Source organism: Ciconia boyciana, chromosome 18 (assembly GCF_034638445.1).
Source record: "Ciconia boyciana chromosome 18, ASM3463844v1, whole genome shotgun sequence".
Taxonomy (NCBI): Eukaryota; Metazoa; Chordata; class Aves; order Ciconiiformes; family Ciconiidae; genus Ciconia; species Ciconia boyciana.
In genome coordinates this window covers 11,087,881-11,104,094 of record NC_132951.1, presented here as the reverse complement: position 1 = coordinate 11,104,094, position 16,214 = coordinate 11,087,881, and the positions used below count along the sequence as shown (strand labels likewise).

The 16,214-nt window shown below is 44.5% G+C and overlaps 1 protein-coding gene across 3 annotated transcripts; it reads left to right on the top strand.

The window, feature by feature from the left end:
* Positions 1–1,377: 1,377 nt before the first annotated feature.
* On the top strand, positions 1,378–16,205 carry NELFB (negative elongation factor complex member B). Of its 3 annotated transcripts, none has more exons than XM_072883115.1 (13): positions 1,378–1,539; positions 1,721–1,989; positions 2,182–2,281; positions 3,050–3,280; positions 5,306–5,491; positions 6,896–7,008; positions 7,694–7,796; positions 8,777–8,872; positions 10,229–10,371; positions 11,344–11,450; positions 12,414–12,555; positions 13,378–13,486; positions 13,739–16,205. In XM_072883115.1, exons 1-13 carry the CDS (start codon positions 1,438–1,440, stop codon positions 13,874–13,876), a joined length of 1,839 nt encoding a protein of 612 aa, XP_072739216.1. In that variant the 5' UTR covers positions 1,378–1,437; the 3' UTR covers positions 13,877–16,205. The 3 variants fall into 3 exon arrangements, with proteins under 3 accessions (XP_072739216.1, XP_072739215.1, XP_072739217.1); XM_072883114.1 differs by having other exon boundaries at positions 1,718–1,989; XM_072883116.1 differs by having other exon boundaries at positions 1,379–1,539; positions 1,826–1,989; positions 13,739–16,195.
* Positions 16,206–16,214: the final 9 nt, after the last annotated feature.

Below are 16,214 nucleotides of genomic sequence, written 5' to 3'. Positions count from 1 at the left end.
GCCCAGAGAAGTTGTGGATGCCCCATCACTGGAAGTGTTCAAGGTCAGGCTGGATGGGGCTTGGAGCAACCTGATCTAGTGAAAGAAGTCCCTGCCCGTGGCAGGAGGATTGGACTAGGTGATCTTCAAAGGTCCCTTCCAACCCAAACCATTCTGTGATTCTTTGTTTTGCTTACATTTGGGCTGACAATGCTCTACTTTGCAACGGGGACACAGATTAAATTGCCAGAGTGCTGAAAGCACTCCTCCCTCTGCTCTCACGTCTGCCCGGGAGGACGAGCAGCCTTTCATGCGCTTCGCTGGTGAGGATTCGTGCAGCAGCGCGGCTTGCTGCAGTGCCGCAAACAAAACAGGTGCCCCAGGCGTCCTCCTGTCTCAAAGAAATGCTGCATGTGGGATGCACGGAGCGGCTGCTCACACTGTGGTGGTTGGCTGGTTGCTCATGCCCATGGGCTGGTCATGGTAGTTTATACCAGTATCGCGACATATCAGCAGCACCTAAGGATCTCCAGCAGCTACTAAGGAGCTGCCAGATCCTGCCATAGTCAGGCCAGTTCTGCTCCGCTCCTGCAGAAACCAGCCGGCGGCAGAGCAGCGTGCACCTCAAACTGCGCAGGGGTTGTCTTTGCAGCTGAGACATGGAGAGGGGAAATGAGGGACCCGAGGACATTGCAGCAGCTCATGGCTGGGGATAGCGGAGCGCATCCGTTCTCTCATCTGGATGTCGGGGTTCAGGGGGGTCTGTCGACAGATCCAAGTGGTTTGGGGGTCTCTAAATCACATAGGTTTTGCCTCGATAGTTATACTAACTGGTGGGCAGACGCCAAAGGGGTTTCTGCGATGGGTTGGACTGACGCAGCTTTATACAATCCTGGAGCCTGGCTGCAGATCGGATGAAGGACAAAGTCGGATTTTTTTCTCCACTCTGTAGCAGCTATCCTGAAAGTATGGGCCTGCAAAGGTCGAACCAGAATGGGGAAAGGCCACTTCTCCTTTGTGAGGCTGGTTTTGGTTGCGTTTCCTGTTTTCATCGCTGTCTGCCAAGGATCAGCCAAGAAGTCGTGGCCGCCCCGCAGGGAGGGACGCCTCACGCACCTGCAGGAACCCCGACATTTGCTGCCACACTGCCGTATTGGTGTTGACTGGAGCAGCGTGCCTTGGGGCCCTGCGGCCTGGCCGCCTTCCCCAGCGCTCAGCCGGCAGCCGCAGTGAGCTCCGCGGCACGGCGGGTGCTGCGGCCCCGGTGTCGGTGCCGGCGGGGGGTGCGGGGAGCCCGGGGTGCCCGCGGCAGTAGCGGCGGAACCTTTGTGCGGCGGAGCGGGTTCCGCGGGGCGGGGAAGAGCGCCGGACCGCGCTGAGCTGGGGGACCCGAGAGCGGGGCGGAGCGGGGGGGACGCTGTGGCGGGAGCGGGCCCGGCGGGGCCCGGCCAGGCCGCCATGTACGCGGGGCTGCAGGAGCTGGGGGTGGCCAATGGCGAGGACCTGAAGGAGACGCTGACCAACTGCACGGAGCCGCTGAAGGCCATCGAGCAGTTCCAGGTGGGGCGGGTTGCCGTGGAGATGCCCGTGCGGCGGGGGTGCACCGGCGCCCTTGGCAGGGGCCGCCCATGAGGGGCCGGGGCTGTGGGGCGGTAGGGAGCACGAGAAGGCCCGAAGCGGGGTCTGTGTTTTGTGGTTTTTTTCCTCTTTTTTAATTTTTTAACCAGCATGTCTTTAGCAGCCCCTGCTGTCGTTTGCTGGCCAGCGGAGCCGCCAGTGGGGGCGGTTGCTCGTGAGGGGAGCTAACCCCCCCACCTCCGTCCCTGTCCGGTGTTTGTGTTGGCAGACAGAAAATGGAGTGCTCCTGCCCTCGCTGCAGTCCGCCCTGCCCTTCCTGGACCTGCACGGCACCCCCCGGCTGGAGTTTCACCAGTCGGTTTTCGACGAGCTGAGGGAGAAGCTGCTGGAGAGGGTCTCTGCCATCGCTTTGGAAGGGAAAGTTGAGGAGAGGTTTGTCGGCAGCCTTGTTGGTTATTCGCAGTGAGCCGGGAATTTTGTGTGAAAATTAGTTACAGTGGACGAGTGACTTCTGAAAAGGAGAGTTAGGTTCCTGGGGGATCAGGTTCCAGTGGCTTTGAGATGAGCCACTTTGGTCCTTTCCTGTAACATGGTACTTAGTCTCTTCCTCTTACATGTTTTCAGATACAAGAAGCTGGAAGATCTCCTAGAGAAGAGCTTTTCCCTGGTCAAGATGCCTTCCATACAGCCTGTGGTAATGTGTGTCATGAAGCACTTGCCCAAGGTAAAACCGCTCCGCTGGTTAGCCCGTTCCGTTACATCTCCGTTGTGTAGCTTCTCTTAGCTGTGGTGTCGGCTGGCCTGCATGCTCCATCTGCAGACCTTCTGCAAGTTTGTCGTTCAGTGTTAAGAACTGACTGAAGATTTACTACATTCTTGTATCTGGTAACGACTTAGTAGACTAATTCAAAAAGCATTTTACATTTTCGTAAGCAGATGAGACTATTTCCCTATTTTATTCAATACATGCAGCTTCCTAAAAGTAGTCAAGTTCACTGATAGGTGAATTTTTCCACAGCTGATTTGAAAATCTATGATAAGTGGAAAATAAGATTTGAAGAATGCAACTGGAAGTAGACAGGAGTGAGATTCAGGTCTGTGAAACAAAACTCTCTAGGAGTAGCCTTATTAAAAGCATCGTATTGTACTTAAGGTAAAGGATTCAAAACTGCTACTAGAGCTTTTGTAAGTTACTGAGTTTTGAAACATCACCCCAAATCTTAGTGTCATAGGTTTAAAGGAAGCCTGATGCTCTTTCTTTGAAAGAAATAAGGAAAAGCTTGGTGCATAACTTGGTTGTTGAAGAAGTTAAGTGTCTTAGGACTGGCTTGCTGTTACAGGAAGACCATAAGGGAAAAGATGAGTCTGTGATATTTGCTATTGTTGTCTAAATTACCAATGATTTGGATGTCTTCTGTAGTCGGTTCTTATTACTTGAACAGTCAGGCAGGTAAGCTGCTCTACACTTTGGTAACTCCTCTGTTGATCATAGGTCCCTGAGAAGAAGCTGAAGTTAGTAATGGCCGATAAGGATTTGTATAAAGCATGTGCAGTGGAGGTGAAGCGCCAGATTTGGCAGGATAACCAGGCTCTGTTTGGTGATGAGGTATCTCCACTGCTGAAGCAATATATCCTGGAGAAAGAAAATATTCTCTTCAGCAATGATATTTCCGTCTTGCACAATTTCTTCAGTCCGTCTCCCAAAACAAGACGTCAAGGAGAGGTAAGGACGAGGAAACCTCTTACAACGTGCTTGTGAATGGAGTTCATTAGCTTTCAGTCAACCTCATCAAATAACAGTGTCCATTTCACCCACCCAACTTTGCTACTAAAGTTATTTGGCTAGACAAAGTATTTGCAAGAAAGACCAGGTCATTTTCTCCTACATATCTTGATGAAAGCAGCAGGAGTTATTTTAATAGTTACTCAACGCTGTGATTAATTGATTAACGTTCTAAGCTGTTTATGACCTTTTAAAAAAAAAAAGCAAGGCGAGAAATTTTTTCCTTTATTGTGCAGTCTGGCTTTAATACCCCTCAGCTGTTCTGAAGGCTGAGCATCTCTATCAAATCAGTTTGCGTATCTTAAATTTCTTGGGATTTGTTTTTTTTTAGTAGGACATAGCTAAGCTGGCATTCAGAAAAGTTGCTCTTTGAATGGAATTACATGAGGTGGCTGAGCTGATCTAACGCTCAGCCACCAGAAGGGCAGGTGCTGCTTCTTCCCCCCCAGCCTGTAGCTCTGATGATTATCAGACCCTTCCATGAGCTCATTCAGCTCACTAATTGCTACAGAAACTCTAGCAAATAAAACCAGTAAGTAGTTTTCCAAGACAGTGTGTTGGATCTGCTCAAAGAAGAGATCCGCTGGCACTAAAGCCATTGCAAGGAGATGGGCTGGATCACACAGGCAGGATTGATGTGGGAGGGGACAGTGGCATAGGCGTTAGGAGGAGTGGGTCTCTTCTTGGCAACAGCAAGCCACTACAGCGGTTCAGCTACAATGTGTCACTTTACCTCAGGGGGCCTTTGCTCCAAAAGGGAAATACCAGAGTTTCTGTAAGGACCTTGCTATCGGGAATGCTAAGGAATTGCAGTGATAAGGCAGTATAAAGCTTTAATTTCAGAGGGGGTAGCACGTCTGTTACATGGGGGGTTTGGTTTGGTTCTGTTTTGCTTGCAAAAGCCCATTTAGTGTAAGTGCTGTGGTGCAATTTACTTCAGGTTTACACTGCAGGCTTGTGGTTTAACCCCAGCTGGCAACTAAGCACCACACATCTGCTGCCTCACTCCCCCCCCCGGTGGGATGGGGGGGAGAATCAGAAGGGTAAAAGAAAGGAACTTATGGGTTGAGATAAAAACAGTTTAATAATTAAAAAGAAATTTAAAAAAAAAAGTAAGGAAAAAAACAACAAAGAGAGAGGAAAATAAAACCCAAGAAAACCAAGCGATGCAAATGAAAACAATTGCTCACCACCAACTGACCGATGCCCAGCCAGTCCCTGAGCAATGGCCCCCCCACCAACCTCCACCCCCAGTTTTATTGCCAAGCCTGACGCCATAGGGTGTGGGATATCCCTTTGGTCATTGGGGTCAGCTGTCCCGGCCGTGTCCCCTCCCAGCTTCTTGTGCCCCCCAGCCCACTTGCGGGGGGGGGGGGGGGGGCGGGGAGCAGAAAAGGCCTTGACTGTGTCAGCACTGCTCAGCAGGAACGAAAACATCCCTGGGTTATCAACGCTGTTTCCAGCACAAATCCAAAACACAGCCCCGTACTAGTGACTATGAAGAAAATTAACTCTGTCCCAGCCAAAACCAGTAGAAGCGTTCACCTTCATTCTCATGCCCATAGCCTGAAGGTAGATAGAAATACAAAAAGACTTCCAAAGAAAAGTGAGTTTTGTTCATGTTACAATGGTTATAAATTATATTAATCAATAACAGGTACTGCTTCTTACCTGTTTCACGTAGCTGAGCACCTTATTTTACAAATGCTTCAATTTCCTTTTTCAAGAGAGCCTTTTCTTGACATTCTTTATTCTTTCATTATGGCTATGAAAGATTTGGTGAACATCTCTTGAACAGACGCTGTTGGAAATCTTGGTGTAAAATAGTTCCTTTTCAGGAACTCATGTCAATGTGGATGTTTCAATCGTGGTAAATCACGTAGAAGAATTAATTTACATTTTGAGTGTGTGAAATAATAGTATCTCTTGATATTGAGTGCACATTTTTTCCACTTTTGAGTTTAGGTGGTTCAGAAGCTGACCCAGATGATTGGGAAGAACGTGAAGCTCTACGATATGGTGTTGCAGTTTCTGAGAACTTTGTTCCTTCGGACAAGGAATGTTCATTACTGCACGCTACGGGCAGAGCTCCTGATGTCGCTGCATGACCTGGAAATCAGTGAAATCTGCACCGTTGACCCCTGTCATAAGGTATTGATCATGTGGGACAGATAGGAGTATTACTGGAGATTTTTCTGTTTCGCCCACTCCTGTGCATACCTGCTGCCCTGCAGGACTTCAGCCCAGAGAAGATGACTCCTCTCTGTGAAGAGAGTTCAGACCTTGAATCCAAAAGTCATCTTATATTCCTTGGAACTTCAGGTGAAAATTTCATCTTGGTTAACCAGCAGCTTGCTTTCATTTCATAACCCATAAATCATTCAAATTTATGGTACTTGTGCAGTGTTAAAAACAATGTCTAATCTGACCTATGTAGATGCTGCAAAAAATAATAGAAGACATTAGCTAGCCCCAGGTTCTTACTCAAAGCTTGCTTCCCTCCCTGTTGTGCCTGGCGTGATACGCTCCATCTGTCAGTAAACTGTGTGTGTAACATTAAATACTTTGGATCTGGAATTATGAGAGAACATTAAACTATTAAAATATTGGGGGGGTGACAGACGTGTTAATGTCACACCAGGATCTTGTTACTGGTCCTTTGTCCATGGTTAGCATCACTCTGATCTAGAACAAGGCTTTTTCTCTTAAGTAATGTTGCTAAGTTTTATGTGTATTCTGCTTATAGAGATTATGTCTTAGAGTGATGATAAATGTTACTGCATACTTTTTTTAATGTCTTCTGATCAAGAGTCCCAAAATTGGTATACAGACAGTGACTGAATAGAAAAGGGCAATTCTTGTTCAAGTTACAGATCATTTTCAGCAACCTAATTTTGCCACTGCAAAATGCAGTGACTGCTGCAAGGAGAGTAAGCCACAATGAAAGCAGTTCAGAAAAATCAGCAAGTTTGTCAAAAAAATAATATTTTTTGACAGCTGAAATGTTGGGGGAAAATACATATTGTTGTTTGAAAGGGGAAAAAAGACCTTAATTTGGGGTCAAATAAAATGTTTCACTTGTCTTTTTCCATTTTGATAATACAGTTCTAAAGCAGAAGCACCTCCACTGTTAATATCCCCTACTTAGAGGGTGGGAGTGGTATTGCAGTGGCTAAAATATGGCTAAATTATTATTGCTAAGTGACGCTGCTTCTTTTTCAGCCTCCTACTTGTGTAAATTCATGTTGATCAGGTGTGCTGGACAGCAGTGTATTAATTGCTGCTCCTTAATTGCCAGGGAATGCCTTTCCTGGGAGGGGAGAAAGTACGCCAGGTTAACTTACATTGGTATCTCTGACCTCCTTTTGGGATGTTTGTATTTCTGACCTCCTGTATTTGTGACCAGCTTGGTACCATACCTAAGTATATTAATAAAGCATATTAATTCCAGCTATTTGGAGGTCATTCTGAGCCTGTTTTCTCTGACATCATGTATTTTATTGATGGTTTAATGAGTTGCTGTAGTTCATAAAGCTTTCTTCTTTTTTGTAACAGTTCACCTGGTGCCTTGATGCTTGCATTCGGGAGAAGTTTGTGGACAACAAGAGAGCTCGGGAATTGCAAGGGTTTCTGGATGGAGTGAAGAAAGGACAAGAACAAGTGTTGGGGTAAGGCTCTTGGGCTGTTTATTGAGAAACTGAAAATGGGTTCCTGGCAGTCACAACATCTGACAGGTATTGGAGGTGATAATTCTTCCCTAGAGCCAGCTAACAGCCAGTAGATCTTTTGTGCGGTCAAATCCAGTACATTCATGAACATTAATGCACTAGGGCACAACCAGGCATGTTCTGGTGACACAGCTTGTACTGCTTAAGTTATCACCCTTGAGTCTCCCCTGTGGCCTGGTAACTGACTGGGGGAGATCTCCTGCTTGATTTCAGTGCAGGAGACCTTTAGTAATTGTTTCAGATAACATGCTCTTTCAAGTCAAAGAAATAACATTCATGGTGTTTTTACAAGGCAGGAGAAGGTTCATCAGGTGGACACCTGTAGGTGACAAAAGACAGAAATTCAGGTTTTACATTGTCATAGTAAGGGCACTGTTACGGTACTTGCCCTGTGTCTACCTCTCTTCTTAAGCATGGCAGTGTGTGTGTGTTTATAAAAATATAGTGTACACACACTACTTTGATGTTACACCTGATAGTTGACAGAATTACAACAAAGAATAGGCTCAAACATCTTACTCTAGTGAAACATGTTCTCAAGAAGCTGGTGTCCTACAGCTGCATATGGAACTGTACAATAGGGTTGTTTATGTATGACACGTATTTGATTTTTACTTCTTCTCAGGGACTTATCAATGATCTTGTGTGATCCCTTTGCCATTAACACCTTAGCCTTGAGTACTATAAGGCACCTGCAAGACCTGGTTGGGCAGGACACCTTACCCAGGGTGAGTGTTGCAGCTTGTGTACCTAATCTGAACTATAGTCTTAATTGAATAGCATTCATCAACAAAGGACTGGCACTGTAGAAGTGCGATTAAGTTCTCAAATGCACGTGTAAATTGAAATAAGGCAAACATGATACTGCCTATCCATTTGTAGCACATACCTTAGAGCTCTGCAGGAGCACTATTTGGAGACGGGCATTTTGGAGCTCTCCGAACTGACAACGAATTCTTTGCATGGCTCATTCTATCCTAACAGCTATGCATATATAGTATCGTATATAGAATACGTGCCTCCCTGCTTTGTCCTTCCATCAGTTTGCCTAACAGCAGCAGCCTTTTTTCCCTGCCACGGTAAGTGCGATGGATTAGTTTACACTGTTCTGGTCTGTTGGCTGCGATATAATACAGTTCCTGCAAGTAACGTCTGCAGGAGGTGCTTAAATGTTAAAGGAGGGTAGCCTTACAGGTCTGTGAACAGTGTGAGGCATTTGCTGGTTTTATCTCTGAGTTGTTAAATTTTATTGTTGGATTGAATAACTTCCTCATGACAGTTTAAGACTGAAAATTGTTTTGGTTTCAGGGCACAATATAAATGAAAAACCATTGTCTTTCTTACACATGCTTTCTCTTTCTTACTTCTGCTGAGATGACTTGATTTGTCCTGTCATGTTATATTTCAGTATACTAATTTGGCTGGACGCGTTTAAAAACAACGTCATGATCAGATCAGCTGCATACTTCTTGGCACATTATAAAATGTTATAAAAAACCACAAACCCTCAGGTGTGTCTGTTATTTGATTCCCATTTGAGGAATCAGTTGTCAATTAAATTGGAGAACTGCATGCCTCTAGCAGTCTTTGATAAAGCTGCTAATCCAGGAGAACTTTGAATGTAAACCACTACTTCCAAATAAATATCTATATGTGCAGCTTGTGGAAGATCAAAATAGCTGTTTTTCTTCTCCCCTTAAAATTCGAGGAAAGCCCGGATCTGCTGCTGCTCCTTAGGATGCTGTCTTTGGGACAGGGGGCCTGGGACATGATTGACAGTCAAGTCTTCAAGGAACCAAAAATGGTGAGCCATTTTGATGTTTAAAATTTAACATATTTAATTAAACAAATTTAGACTTGTTTATTATTTTATTGCATCCCTGATTTAACATTCATTCTGCGTACCTCTCATCATAGCTTTCTTAGAAAAAGCATGTAAGTGGTCACAGAGCAGCAGCTCAAGTGGACATGGTGTAAGCTTTGTTTACCTGCTTTTTTATTTACTTGAATGCCTGGCCCTTACTGTTTTAAAATCAGACTGTACCTCTGTTAAATTCTGCACTGGTTGCTCATTGTTCCTGGGAACTTCTACACAACTGACAAGTTTGTAAAACACGTACTGTATGAGGAAAGCAGGATTTCAGAGGCTGGTCTGAAACTCTGGTAGCAGTGTAGCAGCTTTTCATTGACATGAGAAATGTTTTTCCCTTCTGGCTATCTGTTGTAGCAGTTTTCTGTAGTTCCACATTCACTACAATCTTGCTATGCTTTGGAAATACTTTGCCCAATATTATACGCAGCCCTGGCGTAGTTTGGGAGCAGGTATGTTCAGCTGACGGCAGGAAGGCTAACCATGGTGTTGCACAGCAGGACTGTTTCTCAGGCAAAATTTGCTGTTTCTGTTCTGAACTGTAAAGCAGCAAGTGTCTACCTAGGGGGACATTTGAAGTCTCCAGAATTTATATTACTGGCTGATTGCACGTTTAAATTACCACAGGAAGGGTGTGCATTAATACTCAGATTGTAACACTGAGAGTGACCAAAACTCCAAGAGTAGCACTATGATTGACTTGCAGAGGTGCTCTCGTGAGTCTCTTGGGAAGAAACTTTGAACGTTTTTCCTAAAGGGAATCTCCAAATCTGTATTTAAAATGTTTTATTTGTGATTGCCACAAGCTGTAACCTCCCACTCTGTGAATCTGATACAACGTAGGTTGATCTGCCTTGTGTGAGGAGATGCTCTTTATTGTTGCTATTCTAGCTGTGCATTGATCCCTGTCAGTTTAAGGAATGAACAAAATGATTTGTAATTGTTGATAAAAGCAGTTTGGTACCATCCTTAACATGCAGTGCTTGCAGCAGTATTGGGAAAGTTCTCTCAGAAGAAATGCTATGTAATTGTCAAAAGAAAGAATTTGAGCAGGAGTATATCTGTACGTGAGGTGAAGTACGGTTTTCCTCATTACCAGTGGAACACGTGGGAGGGAATTATTCAAGAATTTTGACTGGAACTGGATGTCTGAAAGCTTGTTTTCCTAAGTGTAGGATGGGGCTCATAATACTGCCTCACTATTTGTTACGGCACTCTAGGACCATTAGGTGGCATGAACTGATTGATGAAAGCATTGTTCTTTTCCCTCTGTTCTTCCATCCCTCTAAGGAAGCTGAGTTGATCACAAAGTTCTTGCCTATGCTGATGTCCTTTGTGGTGGATGACTACACGTTCAATGTAGATCAGAAACTGCCCTCGGAGGAGAAGGGACCAATTCCCTACCCCAGCACCATTCCTGAAGCTTTCACCAAGTACGTAATCTGCCTTAGTGACTTTGTACATACAGTCTTGTTACCAAAGCAAAACATCCAGGAGCCAGCCAACACTGTCAGGAAAATACACTGCATGTGGTAAAGTGAAGACTTTCTTGGGGTAAGATTTAGTCCCAGTTAATCAAGCCTGAAATTTTCCTTTAGCAGAACAGGTTTCCACCGTGATTCCTCAAATAAAATTTATCTACATAAAATAATATTTCTTGTAATGAACATTCTTTTGGCACATTGAATATGAAAGTATTTGCCATTACTGCTTTCAAATATGCTGCTTGTGTAGCTTCCCAAGCAGTGAATGATGAGTGTTTGAGTGATATTTGGGTGCAGCTGGACGAGTGCCCATGCTTGGTTCTGAAGAGTGCTGTTGTTAATTGTAAAGTTGGCATTTTTGTCACACAGACACTCATTCTCTGTTGATAACCGAGCACCCCAGAGACATCAAAAAGATAAGTAAAACCTCTGTGTGCTCTGTTGTATTCAGATCTTGCACTAATTTCCAACACAGTTCTTATCTGTATGCCAGGATCTGGAGTACTGTATCTCAGTAGTTGTACTCTCCTCTATGACAGTGTTGATTTTTGGCCTTTGGGAAACTAAAACAAAACAGTATTGGACTTGGTATCATTTTTGAGTATTTGGGCTTCTTCTAAAACCTATTTTGAATAGCACTTCTATCATTAATACTATTATAAATGTTCACAGTCAAATCCAGCTGTTTGATTGTGAGACAGCACAATGTTTGCTGGATGGTAAATTTTTCTGGACCATGGTAGTGAACATAGTGATGATCATCTACTCAGTCACTGAGTAGCAGCTCTTCAGTGCGTTTGAGGTTAGCCACTGCTGTAACTGCTTGATTGCTATCCAACGGTATTTTAAACCCTCTTTTTAAAAGAAAAAAAAAATCTGTTTTAGCTTTATTGATTCAGAAACTTTGCTTCGCCATAACAGATTCTTGCAGGAGAACAGAATAGCTTGTGAGATTGGGCTGTATTACATTCTTCACATCACTAAACAGAGGAACAAGAATGCTTTCCTTAGGCTCCTGCCAGCACTAGGTAAGTTTTTGTCTCGTCTTCTATTCTATAGCTATTTGCCTTGTACTGGACACCCAGGTGGCAAGTAAAACTGGAGTGAAAGTGATTTCAGAGTCAAAGACGTAATGTTCTGCCTTTAGCTGTTCAGATGACTTGGTTGTAAGGCCCTGCAGAAGTGTTTGGTTTTGTCTGCAATTCGGATACTTTTCTGCTGATCCAAGAATTTAGCGATAGTGGCTGAAGGTCAGTAGTTCCTTAGATCAAAGGCTGGATTAAGAATGGGGTTCGCTGAGAACTGTTTGGAATGAATCTGAAAGATAAAAGAGCAGGTGGCTTAATTCTGCCGCTGCTCATAGTAATTGCATGTGGCCAGAAATTCTTGGGACTTGACTTTGTGTGGTGAAAAAACCCGTGACAAAACGGGACTGAACACAGCCTTGAATTCTTCCCAGGGATTACCTTCTTCACTGACTTCTCTGGGGTAAGTTGCATGAGAGCTCTGAAGCAATCTTAGGAATTGCAGCTCCCAGTAATGGTGGGAGGGGTTCACTTCCCACTCCCTCACCCCAGCTCTGGTGTTTTTTGAACCCTTTGCTGAACCGTCAGCTCACTTACATGAGTAAGTTTTCCACTGGTAAGTGATCTGTATCTGCTCGCTACGGTGTCTGAGAAGTGCAAGGAGGTGGATGTGGCCATGAACAGAGGATGGAGGAGAAGGATAGTGGGGGGCTTTGTGATTTTGGCAGGAGCAAGCTACTCTGTGACTTCAGCCTTGGTGGAGACATGGGCTTTCTACATATTCTTCTTACCCCTCTGCTTCTAATCTTTTATGTCTGGAAGATCAAAGTCACTTGCCTTGGCTACCTGTTTTAAAAGCCACTAAGGAAATCTCACTGCAAAGTTTTCAGCAGGAACATCTGCTGTGTAGTCAGGTTTTGGCACGTCCTTGTCAGTCTCAGTCTCTTTCCTTTTCGTGTTGTATAGTTGAGACATTCAGTGACTTGGCCCTCAGTGATATTTTTCTGCATCTGCTTACTGGTAACCTCACGCTGCTGGGCGATGAATTTGCACTCGAGGAGTTCTGCACCAGTCTCTTTGATGGCTTCTTTCTCACTGCCTGCTCAAGGTAAATCTGATTTTCCTCAGGGGAAGTGAGTTTACAGGATAGCTGAGAGAGGTTATACTACTTTGAACTATAGTTTAATAGTTCAGCAAACTCTTCACATATAGTGGAATATTAGCCTGATGCTGGTTTTCTTTAAAGAAAGGCTTATATTTTGTGATCAAGTTTTTTATCAGCAAAATTGTTAAGTGTTGGTTATAAGTTATTACCTAAACTGTAATTCATTATTTGTAAGTTGGAGTTGCAAAAGTCAATATCCTTCATGCTTTACAGTAGCTGTGAATATGAAGGGTTAACTTCATCTCTTTGCAGGATCAGCTGCACACAGAAAATCTATTTGTATCTGTTAATTCTGTTAAGTCAGTGTGGTTCAACTGGTGGCCTGCAGACCAGATCTAACTTCCAGTAGGCTTCCCCAAAAGTGATTAGAACTGCTGTTCAGGCATAGCAGCATGTGCTGCTGCTGCTACCACTTCCTCCACACATACGGAGGGACAGACATCCTCCTGCATCTGCATGTGGCCTAACAGAGAGACCAGCTGCTGCCACGTGCTACAGTCTGTGCTTAAAATCTCCCCCTCCTTCCTCGTGGTTGCTACAGTTAGTCCACTCCTATTGAATAATTACATGAATTGCTTGAAAATCTAAGGCAGGGTTAGTGCTCTGTAGCACACAGGCTATGATTCCCAGGTATTTCGGAAAATTATAACAAAGCTGCTGGTCTGTGGGTGTGTGGATTAGTCTGGTAGTGTTGCTGTAGCTTTCTTGTTCTCAAGATGGTATTTGTTTATATCAGTTACTCTGCTTTAAAATTGCTTTTTGCAGAAAGGAGAATGTACATAGACATGTGCTAAGACTCCTGCTTCATCTGCATCACAAAGTGGCGCCTGCCAAATTAGAGTCTCTCCAGAAGGCTTTGGAACCCACCAAACAGGTAAGAAGGAAAGCAGGAGAAAGGGAAAATTGCAAATGAAACCAGCTGCCTTTCCAGACGTTGCTTAACGGAACACGAGCTCTGCTTTCCAAGTGTACCAAGATGTGTCTTAATTACTGTGTAACTTCCTCTTTCTGTGTTGGTTTGTGTTAAAATACACAGGGTAATTGCATACTTAAGTGTTCGAGCTAGTAGCAGCTAGAATGAAGTCTGACTTTTCTGTTTTTCCCCTCCCTAATTCTCATTGTGCAGAGTGGGGAAGCTGTGAAGGAGCTTTATAACCAACTCACTGAGAAACTGGAGCTTCGCAAGCCAAGTCCAGCCGAAGTGACTGAGACTCCCTCCATGGAACTGCCCTTGCCCACTGTGCCCACACCAGCCTCACGCTGAGCTATATCTGTAGTGCAAGAGTGAGACAGGAGAAGAACTAACCCAGTGCTCTGCAGCGTGAAGGCACTGTACTGCCTTTCAAGTGTCTCTGCCTGCAGGGTGGAAACAAAAAAAAAAAAGCCACTGAAACTCTTTCAGGAAACACTGCAGTTTACCCAACTCACTGGCTCTTGCTGGTTAGAAAACTCTGTAAGCAGTGCATTGCAAAGGTTTACTTTTCTTAAAGATAGCTGAGTGTCTTCTTGTAGATCCACTTAAAATCTGACTGTACTTTTTTTTTTTTTTCCAAAAGAAAACGCATATTTTTAAGCTTGGCATCTTGTATTTTTAAACTCTACTTTAAGAACTGATAAATGAGTGTTTAACTCCATTATGGTTGAGCAGGTAGTGTGAACTCCTGAAGGCCAACCATAGTTTTCTTCAGCCATTAGTTTGCTCGTCTGGGTCTTTGGAGAAGATGCTCAACAGAAGGAAATGTTAGAGGAGATAAGTTCCACTGATACAATTTCCTGTTTGAGGTTCTAGCTCTTTTGGTACATGGTAAGACATGCTGCATTAGTCAGAGATGTCCACCACTGTCAGTAGAACAAGAACCAGTGAACAGCCATCTTCTCAGCTAGGCTCTTACAAAGAAGGCCAGAAATGGAATCATTCTCTCTCCTTTTCTCCCCACTTTTCTCCAAAGGAGTAGCTTGAAATGAATCCTGGAGCCAGTGAAGAAAACAAAGACTAGCATGTTCCCAAATGACAATAGGATTTGAGTGTAGGTGGAGTGCAATTCTGTCTTTGAAAAAACAGGCTGTTCTTCATGGCTCATTTGTGTCGTTCTCTGTACTCTTACAGTGAATTCCTGTTCTGCTTTTATCGCTGCCTCAGTGTAAGCCTCAGGTAGAGCGTGCAGGAAGATGGGCATGGGAGAAGAATGAGTTGCGTGAGTTTACAACGGACTTTACATAGCAGGTACAATATGCCTGAAAAGAATCTCGCCAGTTCTCTGTAAGCAGGAAGCTGCCTACATGAATTATTCTGAATCACAGAATAATTTAGGTTGGAAGGGACCTCTGAGGGTCTGTCATCCACCTCCTGACTCAGAGCAAGGCCAGCCTAGGTGAGGTTGCTCAAGAGCAGGAATTTGTATTTTCCTTTGTTGAGTTTCATGAGGTTTGTCAGCCATTTCTCCAGCCTGCTGAGGGAGGGAGATCCCTTTGAAGAGCAGCCCTGCCCAGCGTATCAGCCATGCCCACAACTTGGTATCATTTGCAAACTTGCTGAAGGCGTATTCTGTCTTCAGGTAGTAAATAGAGGCATTAAACAATATTAGCCCCATTAACAACCCCTGAGGAATGCCATGAGTAACGGGCTGCCAGTTGGACTTTGTGCTGTTGATCAGAACCCTCTGAGCCCGATGTCCTGCCAGTTTTCCATGCAGCTATCTGAACTGTATCAAAACGATTTGGCTATATGGATTCTTCAGACAGATGTGCCAAAAGCTGTTTGAAGTCAAGGTACGCTACTCACTGCACTCCTCCCATCCATCAAGCCAGGCATCTCTTCGTAGAAGGTTATTGGGTTTGTCAGGCACAATTAACCCTTGGAATTTACCCATCCATGCCGGCTGTGCCCTGTCGCTGTCTTGTCTGTCATGTTTCAGGATATGATGGATATTTTTTTTTCCCCATCACCACTTGTTTCCTGGGACTTGAGCACTCCCAGTGCCAAGTCATGCTCATGAGACTTTTCCATTTCCTGAAGCTGTGTCCAAAAAAAAAAGAGAAAGAAACAGACACTAGTTAAGTAGAGCTGGAAGTCCCTCCCCAAAGCTGCTGACTTCCGCTTTGCATGGTTGTCTTCCTCCTGAGCTCTCATGTGCTGTGCGAGGAAAGTGAGTGTCGCCTCTTTTCATCACCTCTGTGCTTTATTTCTCGTTTTCTGCAGGGAATTGTCTGTATCTTGTGGGAGAGCTGGGAAGGTGGGTTAGGTTTGTGTATGAGACAAGGGCACTGTCCTCTGGTCCACACTGCCTTTGTGCACCTTAACTCCTGGGGTCCGTATTGCCTTTGGCAGGCTCTCGGCACTTCTGGCATTGGACTTGTTGGAAACAGGAACTGGGTATAACAGTTGGGTCTTTCTTGCAGAGTTTTGTTTTTAAACGGTTTAAACTACCATGGTAACTTACACAAAATAACATCCCACGCTACTGGCGAACCTTTTGCAATGAATGTACTCGGGCCCATGCTCTGCTCAGAATCGAGGGTTATTTTAGGTTTGTGTTGGCGATTCTCTCTGTCACTAAAGGTTTCCCTTGTATCGCGTGCTGACTTGGTACTCTCTTGCAGCA

Coding starts and splice junctions, on each gene's coding strand:
- NELFB (XM_072883114.1), top strand. CDS start 1,438: ATGTACGCGGGGCTGCAGGAGCTGGGGGTGGCCAATGGCGAGGACCTG. Junction 1,990..2,181: donor GAAGGGAAAGTTGAGGAGAG/GTTTGTCGGCAG, acceptor ACATGTTTTCAG/ATACAAGAAGCTGGAAGATC. Junction 7,009..7,693: donor GGACAAGAACAAGTGTTGGG/GTAAGGCTCTTG, acceptor ACTTCTTCTCAG/GGACTTATCAATGATCTTGT.